Source organism: Arthrobotrys flagrans, assembly GCF_004000055.1.
Source record: "Arthrobotrys flagrans strain CBS H-5679 chromosome Unknown unitig_1, whole genome shotgun sequence".
Taxonomy (NCBI): Eukaryota; Fungi; Ascomycota; class Orbiliomycetes; order Orbiliales; family Orbiliaceae; genus Arthrobotrys; species Arthrobotrys flagrans.
In genome coordinates, this window is record NW_027137556.1 from 5927415 (window position 1) to 5940703 (window position 13289).

The 13289-nt window shown below is 44.2% G+C and overlaps 3 protein-coding genes across 3 annotated transcripts; all 3 read left to right on the top strand.

The window, feature by feature from the left end:
- Positions 1-2764: 2764 nt before the first annotated feature.
- Positions 2765-4851, top strand: DFL_009759 (uncharacterized protein; the record flags this gene model as incomplete). Its single annotated transcript, XM_067639693.1, has 5 exons — positions 2765-3054; positions 3122-3572; positions 3628-3790; positions 3848-4223; positions 4296-4851. The coding sequence occupies 5 exons, from the start codon at positions 2765-2767 to the stop codon at positions 4849-4851; spliced, it is 1836 nt and encodes a 611-aa protein (XP_067487456.1).
- Positions 4852-5572: 721 nt separating this feature from the next.
- Positions 5573-7601, top strand: DFL_009760 (uncharacterized protein; the record flags this gene model as incomplete). The annotated part of the gene is made up of 5 exons (XM_067639695.1): positions 5573-5797; positions 5861-5890; positions 6908-7072; positions 7127-7456; positions 7599-7601. The coding sequence occupies 5 exons, from the start codon at positions 5573-5575 to the stop codon at positions 7599-7601; spliced, it is 753 nt and encodes a 250-aa protein (XP_067487457.1).
- A 2962-nt stretch (positions 7602-10563) lies between these two features.
- DFL_009761 (uncharacterized protein) lies at positions 10564-12421 on the top strand (the record flags this gene model as incomplete). The annotated part of the gene is made up of 3 exons (XM_067639696.1): positions 10564-10674; positions 10781-11476; positions 11561-12421. The coding sequence occupies 3 exons, from the start codon at positions 10564-10566 to the stop codon at positions 12419-12421; spliced, it is 1668 nt and encodes a 555-aa protein (XP_067487458.1).
- Positions 12422-13289: the final 868 nt, after the last annotated feature.

A 13289-nucleotide genomic window follows, 5' to 3' on the forward strand; every position in this document is an offset into this window, starting at 1 on the left:
TTATCAATCCCTTCATCAGACCCATTATCACCGGTGCACCTTCACCTTCAATTCTCTATCGACCACGTGCTATTGATATTAATACTACCCACGCGGCTTGATCGTCAACCAAACTTCAGAAATGAAGGTCCATCAGCTGATCGGTTGCATCATCATCCTTCTTCTCTCCACCCCTGGTCCCAATACAATTTTCATCTCGAAAAACGCGATATGGGACCCGAGGAGCCCGAGGAGATGGGCTACATTGGTGTCAACGCCCTAATCTCGTTCTTGCCCAGGAAAACACGACCGTATGTAATGTCTCCGAAACTCCAAACCACTACTGCCCTAAAACGCCTGAGCAACTCGCTCAAGAGCTAGGTGAAGCTCGTCGTGGGCACCTCTCCGGGACTATACTTGGTGTCATCTTCGCAGTCGGCATGGCATTCACCTATTTCTTGAGTTATCACTTCGTCCGATACTTCGAATGCAAAGAGAGATGGCACATAGAGCGTGGTAGACTCAGAACTATCAGGAAGGCCAGCCGCGAGATCGTCAAGAAGTGTCTAGACAATCCGTACCCCGAAAACATCGACCAATAGTTTCTGGATCATCCACCAAGCCGGTTCCAGGCTACTATTTTCGAAAGCGAAGCTTTCATCGTCCTTCTGTACTTCATCGAACGTCGCACTGCATCTGATGGAAAGTTCACTAGTATGATGAAACGACAAAAGCTTGGCGATGAAGTTTCTGGAATTCCTCTCAACAGTCCTCGAACACACCGTAGGTATCGCAAAGGATGGAGACGTACCCCTATCCGTGTCAAATTTCGCGAGACTCCTGAGGATGATACAGGTTCTGGGCCGAGCTCTTAGAAAAATGCCTTTGGCCCGTGGATTCTGTATGCTGAGGATCAATGCTGAGGGATCGGGCTCCGGGTCGATCAATATTGCAATTCGAAAAACTCTTTAACTGAGTGGCGTATTCTCAGTTCCTTATAGACGCCGAAAGCTTCAAAGAATTCAGGGCTTTACGGAGAATAGACCCATATGTTAGAATTATAATCTCATGCACCTATTGAGGATACCTTTGTATTGTTACTGAAAAATCTGCGCGGTTCGTTCCAAGTTTTCGTTAGGTATTTTCGTTTCGTTCCCGATATTGCACCCCCCTGCTTTTTATTCTCCCGTACGTATGTACAGGCAAGCTCTTTTGGAGTCAAAGCGTAGGTAGATCTAGACTCCACTACGGTGTCCAGTCGCATGTATATTGACTGGATGCTGTTAAACCAGTCCAAGTCGTCGTCCTCGCGGGAGGCTACGATCTCCGCAGAAAAAATTCAATCAGCCTTTTCATTCAAGGATAATTTCGAAGTCAAACTCAAGCTTACCCTCGGTACGGCTTGAACACTATGCTCTGGAGCAAGAATTGCGAAATATGCTTGATCAGCGGGTAGTAAAGTTTTGATATCAGTGGATGTTTTAGCTCAGGGCATTACTTAGGACTCGATAGTGATTCCGACTAGTCCATAGCACTGCACCTCGCTGCGCAAGAAAGAAAAAACCCGCCACCCGGCCCAATGGTTGTCGATCTAATTGAAAGTTAAGGCCTTGAAAAATGCTTGTTCCGAGATGGAAAAAGCAGTGGGGCAACATTCGATTTCAATTGGCAACAACAAGGTGGTCCGCAACTCCACCCATGGAGTGGGGGACCGTTTTAATATCGAGGAGGGGCCTGTGCAGATATGCTGACGCACACACATGGACGGCTCGGTCGTAAAACCGAATTCTGGTTTTGACATCCGAGATACTCTGTATATATGTCATATGAACGTTTCTCGAATGCAAAAATGAAGCCCATGGTATGATTGTCCAAACACTCAAGCGCTCTCCGATATCGGGCCTCCCTGATACTGTCAAGCGCGATACAGCTTTCCAATAATTAGGTTCGGCTGTCAAGTGACCATAACGCAATATAACTACTGCATCAATTCTGATTATATAAGAGCTCTGGGCGTAACAAAATGGCCCACCCGACTAGGCAATAGGAGGGGGAAAATCTTGTAAAAGATTTTATCTGATCACGCAGGGTCGGGAATAGAGTTATCAGATTTTTCATGTTTTTGACTTTTCGTTTTCGCTAAAGTTGCAGCCTGGTTGTTGCAGATGTCGGTACATACCGAGCTCGATGAGCTTGGTCTTCAGGACCACTAACATACGAGTACAGTACGTAACATTTTCAACCCGCGCCTGTTAACCTTGGCTTTTCAGGGAAGGATGTTTGGTGTCAATTTGTATGTGAATTAATTGGCTAAGACTATATTCATAATTTAGACTTCACTTTCGAGGGATGTCATGATGTTTACCGCTGGTTCAAGGCCGAGAAGTTGTGCCGCTGCAAAAATCGGCCGTCTGCTCGGTGCCTCGGCCGTCGGGCTTCCTCCATGTGGATCTGATAAGATTACCCTAGCATACCACACCCCCAACACGAAAATCCCCATGCATGTGCAAAGAGGTGCGATTAGTGCTAGCCATGTTTTTTCGCTATCAAAAGTCCGGGATGTGAGAGAAGGAAAGTGCCAATCATATATGGAAGTAGCTGGTAGTACAGACTTCATTCATGGCTTTGGGTCTTCGTGTGAGGTGGAGAAGAAAGATGACCGTCAGCAAGGGCCAGGGCCTAGAGAGAATATTTAAGCCAGGTCGTTGGGACTTTGTATCACAGGATTTATCTTTTGGAGGGTTCAAAGTTCCATTGCTCTCTTTACCTATATTCTACTTTAGTTATGAAGTGGTATAACAATCCAATTGTCAATCCCTTCTACCGCGACGAGCGGGACGAGGCGCCAGAAGCGATTGCGAAGACGGTTCCAAGTGACGAGAAGCCTTCCCCAACAACTAAGGAAGAAAATGTCCAAACTACTGTGCAGCAAGACCCTGAAAAGGGTTCTGCGCCACAGTATATTTCAGATAGTATAGAAGATCTGAATAACTCGGACTTCCAGTTTGGAATCAAGAAAGTTGAGGCGATTGCGACCATATGGTCTAAGAAGGAGCTGTATCTTCTCTATGCCTGGTGGGTATCTACATTTTGTTTATAAAATTTGGCGTTTAAAGTTCGAAACTGACGCGGTATCGATTAGGATATGGTTAATGTACTGCATCCTATCGCTTCAGAGCCAATCTTCCTTCTCCCTTTTCCCGTACGCGTATAGCTCTTTCAACAGTCACAGCCTGATATCTACTTCCGCCGTTGTCGCCTCAATCGTCGGTGGTGTTCTACGTCTTCCCATCGGCAAAGTTATCGATATCTGGGGCCGCGCAGAAGGATTCGTTATATTCGCGGTACTATTCATAATCGGACTCGTTATGCTCGCGGCTACGGATGGTGTGGCGACGTATGCTGCTGCGTATGTCTTCAATCAAGTGGGATTCACGGGCATTTCGTATATCATGGCGGTCTTTGTGGCAGACACGACGAGGTTGAGGAATCGAGGGTTGATGTTTGCGTATACTTCGTCGCCGTACATCATGACGACATTTTTGGCGCCGAGGTTGGCGCAGGCTTGGTTGGATCATTCGACTTGGAGATGGGTATGCATCATTTAGTTCTTACTATTGATTGAGTTCATATTGACTTTGTGGGTAGGGATTCGGAGCGTTCTGTATCATCTTGCCAGTTATTTTTGCTCCTTTCGTGGTATTGTTATTCGTTAAGCAGAACCAGGCAATGAAGACTGGTTTGCTAAAGAAAGTAAAGAGCGGGAGAACGTTGATTCAGAGTTTAAAGCATTATGCTATCGAATTCGACGGTACGATAGTAAATTTCTCTTCTGATATGGATTCCTATGGCTGACATCAGCCTTTAGCTGTGGGTATGCTGATTCTTATGGCCGGTTTTGTCCTCTTCCTGTTGCCGTTCAACCTTGCTGGGTCTCTCCCAGAGTCATGGAAACGCAGCGATATCATTGCAATGATAGTGGTCGGATTTGTTCTTTTGGTTGCCTTCCCATTCTATGAGAAGTACTGGGCACCAAAGTCCTTTATCCCATGGAGATTACTCTGCGACAGAACGATCTTTGGCTGCTGCTTGACAATCGGCAGTTTGTTCTTTGGCTTCTACTGCTGGGATCTGTATTTCAGTTCCTTCTTGCAGGTTGTATTCGACTTGGACGTCACGCAAGCTGGATACGTTGGTAATATCTACAGCATCGGTTCGACATTCTGGGCTATTGTGGTTGGATAGTAAGCCACATACTCTTCATCCTGAAATTCCACTGGATGAAAAAGCTGCTAACAGAACTGATCCTCGTATAGTCTTATTCGCCAGACAAACCGATACAAATGGATCGGAATTATATTCGTACCTATCCACATGCTCGGTGCGGGTCTGATGATACATTTCCGTCAACCATGGCAGTCAATTGGCTTCGTCATCATGTGTCAGATCTTCATTGCCTTTGCTGGCGGCAGCCTCGTTATCTGTCATGAGATTGCAGCCCTCGCTGTCGGAACGCATGCCGATATAGCTATGATTCTTGCTCTGCTATACTTAGCTGCAGCAATCGGTGGAGCAATGGGAAGTTCTGTCAGTGGCGCAATATGGCAAAACACTTTCCCAGAACTACTCTTCGAAGCGTTGCCAACAGAACTGAAGGGCGAAGTTGTCAACATTGTGTATAGCCTTCCCACACAACTGAGTTATCCTCCTAGAAGCCCTGGTAGAAATGCCATCGTGTATGCGTATGGAGTGGCACAACAGAGAATGTGTATTGCTGCCACGGCCATGGCAGCGTTAACGTTGATTGGAGTGTTGATGTGGCGAGATATTCGGTTGGATAATAAGAAACAGGTGAAGGGAACAGTCCTGTAACAGTGCTTACCTACTTACCTACCACTAGATATTTGCGTAGATACTTACATACAAATTAATGCCAAAAGAGTCTCTTTTTTTCGTCTATTCACGTTCCCTGCCGTCGTCGTGCATTGTGGTCGTGATATTGCTATTAATATTTCAGGCAGTTGGTGTTTTGGAAGGTGCTGCAGAAGGAAAGAAAGCATTTGTGTTGGCGTGTTGGCGTGTTTGTCTTGTTGTGGTGTCGCGTGTTGTGGTGTCGAGCGTGGAAACTGGGTGTGGTGGCCAATCGCTGACTCCGCCTCCTTTTGAGGATTTCCCTCAGTTTTCCTTCTGTCTTCTTTCTTCCTCCATCAACCTCCATCGTCTTCACGCTCCAACCCAACAAACCCCCAACTTCTAGGCATCATCCTGTGCCTAAGCCTCTCTATACTCGTCCTCTGTCCTCTCCACTAGACTCTCCGTCTTCAGAATTCTCGACTTCACGTCCTGTTATTCCCCCGAGCCAGCCTCGTTAGCCTCATCAGTTTCATCGCGATTACGCGCCTTTGACTCTACAAAAACAAAACAAAAAACTGTAATAATATTCCACCCCGTCCATTTGCTCATCAAACTACATCTTGCTGTCCTTCGCCTTCTCGGCTACCATCGATCCCTACTCAAAATCTTCGACTGTCTCCGATCTCATCCTAACTCTCATAATCTCAAAGTATTTTCTCCATCTTACGATTCTTGAAAAATGGCCTCCAACCTCGACCGCTCTCTTGATGAGATCCTCAAGGACAAGAAGGGGGATGTTCGACGAAATAACAAGAGGGCTGGACCCGTCGGTGGAATCCGAAAACGTTCTGCTCGTATCGAACAGAACAAGAAGAAGGCTGCCGCCGCCGCACCAACTGGCCCAGCCAAAAAGGCAGAAACCAAGAAAGATGGAAACGACACCAAGATCCAAGTTTCCAATCTTGTAAGTACATGGCTAGACCCGCACTGGAAATTCGAAGCAATTTAGCTAACATGTATTCGCTAGCCTCTTGACGTAAACGAAAGCATGCTTCGTGTAAGTTCTTGAACGTCAGACCGTGCAACAGCTTTTTACCGCTTTACCACCAAAATTTTTTATTTTTTTTCACCATACACATCATCCGTATATTGACCGACGCGACGTTGCTACTGGGATGACTCATTCGAATATTTTTCGATTCAACTCTGGCTTATCCAGAATCCAACATAACTTTCTCCGGAAATGGTGTCATCGTAGACGCGTTTTCCGCCATGAGGCATGTTGAGAAGCCGTGTCAACTATTTACTACCATCTTGAAGGCGAACTCGGGGCGATTCAAATGGGCGGACGATGGTGGTATATTGGCGCAATAGGGCTTCACGTTCGGATATCCTCTGTTTCCGCAACACTTGCGCCACTCTTTGGCATGATGGGCTGGCTATACTCTACTAGTTGGAGCAAGGGACCTTAGAGAATGCCACAATGCAAGCTACCTTGGCCCTTTTGCGAGGAAGATAGCTCGTTTGGTGCTAGATCTCCAGGTGTGACACAACAATGATGGGATACCTATAGCTTCTTTCGGCTTGCAGATTTGTGGAGGATGCAGCTGAATTGCTTTGGATCCTATCGTGTCTTGGCTCTGTTAACGAAATGGCAACTATTCCAATATTGTTCTCGAAAGGTACACCCGCCTCTTTCCTAACCGTATGACCCATTAAACTAACATGCTCTAGGCTCTCTGCGATCCATCGATGACATTTTGAACAAACGTGGCCATGACTTTAACTTTGCCGCCTTAGAGCCTCACTGACTTGCCACCAAGCCATCATATACTGAGTTGAAAGTCTTCCGACTTTGCAATGTTGACGTTTCATGATCTAGACCATTACCAAAAGTTACAAAATATTACCAAGTCCTCGTCGATTTCGCTGGAATTATGATACCATATGCAACCGTCGTTTATCTACTCTCAACCTTCATATGCGGCAAAACGATCAATATTTTGACATGGTCAACTTTTGTGGAAGCAATATCTGACAGTACCATTCTGGTTTCTCTTTTACGGATATATAGGAATATTTTACAAACGTTGTCGGCTCTATCAAGAAATGCAATTTGGTCTATAAAGCCAATGGCCAAAGCGCTGGAATTGCAACAATCGAATTCAACAAGCCCGGTCACGCCAACATCGCCTTTGACAAGTTCAATGGACGTCTCGTTGATAACCGCCCTATGAAGGTTAGATTTTCTTTCCATCACAATTTTTTAAGTTCTCACTAATAGATTGTTCAGGTGGAGATCATTGTTGACCCCACTAAGGTCGCGTTCGCCGATCGCATCAGCGGTCCAGCAAAGCCAGCCCCTAAAGCTGCTCCAAAACCAGCTGCTAACAAGCCAAAGCCAGTTACTGCTGGTGGACGTGCTGGTGGAGCTGGCGGTCGAAACCCTCGTGGCAGCCGTGGCGGCCGCGGAGGCCGCAAGGGCTCCAGCGGATCGGGGGTCAAGAGGACCACCAAGACTGTTGAGGAACTCGACCAGGAGATGGCAGACTACTATAAGGGATCCGAGAATGCCACCCCTGCTGCAGCTCCTCAAGCCGACACTGCCGTTATGGAAGATCTCGTAAGCCATCCAATCTGCCCAGTTTCTCAGATCCTGACTTGACTGCTCGGCGATGAAGAATACAACGTCAACAACGCAGCTCGAAAAAGGTCCCGCCGTTTTATGGGGAATCATCAGCTAACATGGAAATCTTTCGCCCTAGTGAACGATACGAACTCAGCAGGAACATGCATAGACTTTTTCTTTTTTGGTTAACCTAACTACGTATCACGTTTTAATATGAAGGATGGATGGACTCAGGTTTTATGCTATTCTGTGTTTTTTCTTGTTCGCCTCTGATCATGCCATACGCTCTTGACTATACGCCTATCACCGAAGATCATTTGAGGTCTCGTGGTGCTTCAATGCTATTCTTGCACATACTTCATATTTTTTCCTCATTACTTTTCGCTTTCGCATTTTCAGAAACGTTTTTGAATATTGTCAATGACTTTAGTTATCCTAACACGAAATCATAAAACCGGAGTTTGTGGTGGAAAGTTGTCTGACTGCATTTGATCCTCTATGGATCCTGTAAACTATATCTACCGTGATTAAATTGGGTTTATTCTCACCACGAATATGTCAACGCTCGAACGAAACTCTCCCATCTGCTATACTAGAAGTGGATTCCCTTTTAGGCCCACAAGCTCCCATCACTAATACGACGTCCGACGACGTTATATAAATAACACCTCTGGCATAATCAATACACACTACACTAGCACCGACCCATACACACACCATACTATACAATGGCCGCATAAAAATATCTACCAATATACTAGTCACAAACACATCGAAACATGACAGGCCGTGCAACTTATATATACATTGAGTAGCCTGCTGGTTTTTCCCTTTTTGGGTACATGACTATTCTCAATCATATGACTTATGTTGTTCATGAACTACGAGCGTAATGGCGCCACAGCCCCTTAGACATACTTTTGGAGAGGATGGGAAAGGATATACGTTAAACATTGCCTACGACTACATAAACCATCTTTATGGACCAACCAATGGCCAAGCGCAATGATGATACGATGATACGTAATGCACTATATATGGTACGGCAATAGAACAAACAGACTAAATAATTTAGACGGGAATGAATTCGTGCAATATCTCTATATTTTAGTGGAGCTCCGAGGTGGGGGAGGGCTGCAGCTTTTACTTCAAGTTTACGTATTGGAAAGATTCGAATCCGTGGAACTCATAGTTCTTTTTACTAGCATACAGAACACGATGCTTTCACAATTATGTTTAACTATATATTTTTTCTAACGGAAATAATTCAGAGTCAGTCTAGTCTCGGTTTAGAATACAAGTTTGCCAATATATCTGCTCAGATATCACGTCGTGTTCAGACATTCATTGACTTCAATTTCATTAATTCATTAAAGAATTTCCGCCTCGGTGTAATTAACCCTCCGAGTGCTCCTGCAAGTCAATTTGATCCAAGCATATTGAGATATAAAACAATACGGCCTGACTGGTTACTACGACACAGGAAGTTCAATATTCCTAGAGACTGTTAAGTTTCATCGAAGCTTCTGTAGAATACGTATTACGTATACTTCTTGCGATATTAGTTTCGGTAAATATTACTTCCATGGATCCACGGTACGAAAGTCGGCTGGCTAAGAGATTCAGATCTAGGTATTATTCAAATTTTCTAAAAGTTTACCTGGTCCATACTTCACTCTTCTTGTGCCAATTAGATAGATATTGCAGACCGTATGCCATGGAGAACATTCATAGCGCAAATTTAATGAAGGACCATGGAAAGTTGGATGTTCGAGACTCTGACGTGTCTAGGAGTTAGTTACGTTTGGATCGAATTTTCGTCTTGAGTGGTTCGAATTAAGCGGCATCATCTCGGCATGTTGGATTTTGGGCACAGTCAAGTCTCGGGATTCGGCTCTGTTGTTTAGTGGTATATTTAGGCTAGCAAATTCAACTTAATATGAACAACCAAACCCGGAGTTTAGGAGTATATTACCATGTTACGATCGAGACTGATAGTAGTCGGCTTAGCATTGAGCGAAGTTTCCAACATTTAATACATTTTGGCCCGGACCTCGAGGCCGGACCAACATAATATCGACTTCGAACCGATTTTCAAATGACTGTACGGTCTACACTCATACTCTCATACCAACTTTCCTCTCAACTCAATTCAATCTATCTGCAAGGATTCATGAAGTGTTATGGTTGTTAGTGGCACTGAATGTAAACTCTTTCCCACAAACCCGACAATGACTTTCCTGTAAAATCTTTCGTATTCGATTAATCAATTGCACATACAGACGACTAAATTATAAACAGCAATACTAATACCAACGTTGATTTATATTATGTGTACGGCGGAGCACGAAACCATAGGCTTCCTATGACTATAGGACAAGTAGGAAGCCATGTTTCAAAGTTGGTAAAAGCAGTTTGAGGCTTTGATTTCTTATAATCACTTGCTGATTTGCCAGTCTCGACTTTCGTTAACTCCGGAAGCAAAGCTGTACTAGACAAGCTTAGGAAAACTAAATCACATCCTGAGGAGTTTCGCTTCAAAAATTGCGCAACTATATCTGTGCAGTGCCTCTAACATACTAAGCTGTGAACATGCGCCTTGCACCCGCTTGCAATTAAGTATGCATAGTAGAATGTCTGTTTCGACAAGCGAACCTGATACATAGATGGTTCAGAGTCTTGGTATGTTAGATATAGCAACTACAAAGGAAAGAAGGTCCGGTCGAAAGATTGGTTGGCCCCGAAAATGAACCGAGCGCTTAGGGTTGCTTTGGACTTTTTGAATTTAGACAGAAAATAGGTAAGCATATAGAGACTATGTTCTTCCACTAGTTCAGATTGAACTGGGACTGTCAACCACCCCATTGCCCAAAGCTAGGTTTTCTACCCTTATAGCTAGAGGAGCTGACTACAAAGTATTGGCTGTATACCACATGTAATTTAGCTGAATTCAGTGGTGCCTCATAATTATTTGTCTTCTGGAAAAACATTATTCTTTTTCCTTTTCTTGATCGTTTTGATTTCTTGCCAGCGGCCGGCTTGAAGGTATTGAGTACTCAAGACTCTAGTCTAACGAAAGTTGATTTTAATCAACGTTCGAGATGCTGTTCTCTAGAATTTCGGTGGTCATCTTTGCAGTCCTGGCGACTAAGACTCTAGCTCGCAATCCCGGTAGGTATGCTCGACGTTTGCTTAGGAATGAAATTGCACAGGTAGGTTTTATCGCCCTTATAGTTTATTCCTTAGACCTGCGATATTGCAACTTTTAGATATATATTTCTCCTGTGAAGAGCCTATGTGCTAATTTTCTCCCTGTAGCCAACACCGGCGATTACACCTGCCCCAATTTTGCCAGCTGCCATGCTAAAGGCAAGGGCCGAAAGCACATCTAGCAATGCTAGCGATGAGGAAGCCAGTTCTACCGATGCTACATCTGCGGATAAAACAGAAACCCACAGCGGATCCACCAACACAGGGGACTACCCGGCCTCTAGTTCAGCTCACACCACTACTGCAAAACCTACCAGCACTCATAATCTCAGCCCAAATCTCGAGGATGCTATCGGTATGGATTTTGAGACCACTACTGTAAAATATACCCATACGAGCCTTCGCACTACCACTATGAGTACGAAATATGTCTATGATATAACTGATATGGATTTTGAGACCACCACTGTGAAAAACATGAGTAGCGCTCGTACTACCCACACTACAAGTAGCGGGTATATGTATACGCGGAGCTATACGAATGATATGGATAATATGGATGATGAGACCACTCCTACCAAAATAACTAGCGCTCATACGTCTACAGGCACCAAGACCACGAGTTACTGGGGCAATGATGATACTCTATATACATATACTCATAGTTATGACTATGAAGAGGATTACCCCACTACCACTACAAAATTATATACACCCGGTTGGGCTCCTGCTAGTACGGAGGATGATTACATCTATGTAACCAGTACTAGTACTCATGGGTATAAAGGGGAGCCAATGTATACGGTACGTGTATCAATATTCCAAACTCTATTTTCTTCAGGCATCGATTCTAATATATAATTTATCTTTTTTATTTCTTTTTTTTAGACACAATCGGATGGCTCTCTTACTATGGACGCGCCCAATTTCTCCCCAACAAATACAATCGATTTGAAGAAATTCAGATCTACGTTTGGTGGTTCTGATTCGGCGAGTATCGACTGTAAAAGCATGCCTGAAGGAATGAAGCAAGGAGTTGCCGTTAAAGATTTAATCAACATCCTGAAGCAACCTGATGGTAATGTTTACCACATCGACAGAAGTGGATGTTTCCAAGCCAAATGTATTGGAGACTACGGAGTCCTTCGGCTTTGCAATCTGAAGCCAAGGACAGGAGTTATGACCTTCCGTGCGACGGAAGTGAAAGCCTTCCTTAGTTTTTTGCTACAAGCGATCCGACCCAACTGGGAGTCAGAAATATCAATTAACTTTAACAAATTGGTTTATCAACCCGACGCTATTACGTTCTGTGGATCTTCATACAGTACTCCCCAGCAGCAAATGTCAAAGCCAAGAAGCCCGTTCCCTCAGACTGCCCCGAAACCGGCCGCGGGAAACACGCAAAATAAAAATAAGCCCAACGGCTATGCCACATGGCCACAAGTCGAGAATATGAATATGCCATTGTCGTTCCAGCCTAGGTTTCCTAACTATTGGGGTGATAATTTGGGTATTCCCGTGGCTAGAGATGCCAAGTTTAACGGAATTGTATCAAATGCTGCGATGGGATGGGCTATTGTGATTGATTCATCTAATAAGGAAGATTTGAAATGCAATAATGCCGATAATTTCAAGACGGCATGTGGGACCGGCAATGGGAAAGACCCCGAAGCTTGTAAATGGGATAATACGGTTCCGAAGCCTTACTTCGTGCCGGGAGATGAGGAACCAAACAAAGACAAGCAGTAGCCTAGGCGAGTAATGACAAGTCTGACTCTGATCGTAATTTCATTACAGGCTTCACTAACCTTTTTTCATGCGGGTCTTTAGAGGAATCTTTGGAGTGATATAACAAGAAGGGCTAGCCACAGCTCTGGGTCTATAAGAGTTTTTTTTGGTTTGAATATATTCAGAATCAACCTATAGGCTATAAGATGTTTGCCGTCTGCTTTATCTGTCGATAAAATTTCCTCGATTTTCAATATGTAATTATTGTTGCTTTTCAAGGTGTGCCGCTCGTTAAGTATTATCATGTATTGTAAAAGTTATTCTGCAAGCTAGGTTTGACATGGCATACAATGGCTAGGAAGGCTATGCTAGAATGTTGAGGGCTAGCTATGAGTTCGGCTTCACAACGGTTTCTATAATTTGGCTTAAGCTTGTAGTATGGTAGTTATTAGTCTCGTACCCAGACGCCGGTTGGCCACAAGTGTAGGAAAAGTTGAAAACAGGTACTTTGAACTCGAACGCTTAGAATAGCATTAGATCTCGCTGGGTTTTGACCGCCTAATATTGAAAATTGCCATAAACAAGTATATTTTTCTTTGCCCCCCTCCTTTTAAGCGCCAAACTGAATAAAGGATGTTGATGGCGCCCATATGATGTTGATATACAAAGAGGATTAATATTCCACCATCCACCAGAATGCCCCTGTTGAAGCCACCCACAACCCTCCTATGTCATTAAATAAGAGGCTCCAATTAGTCCCATAAAGCATCTTCCACAATACTCGACTATCAAATAAGAAAATTAGTATGTGTATAAAAATCGTCCAGAGCTAGTCCCACTGGCTATCTCTTACTATTATTCCATGTAACCCACTTTCTATAAAGAGTAA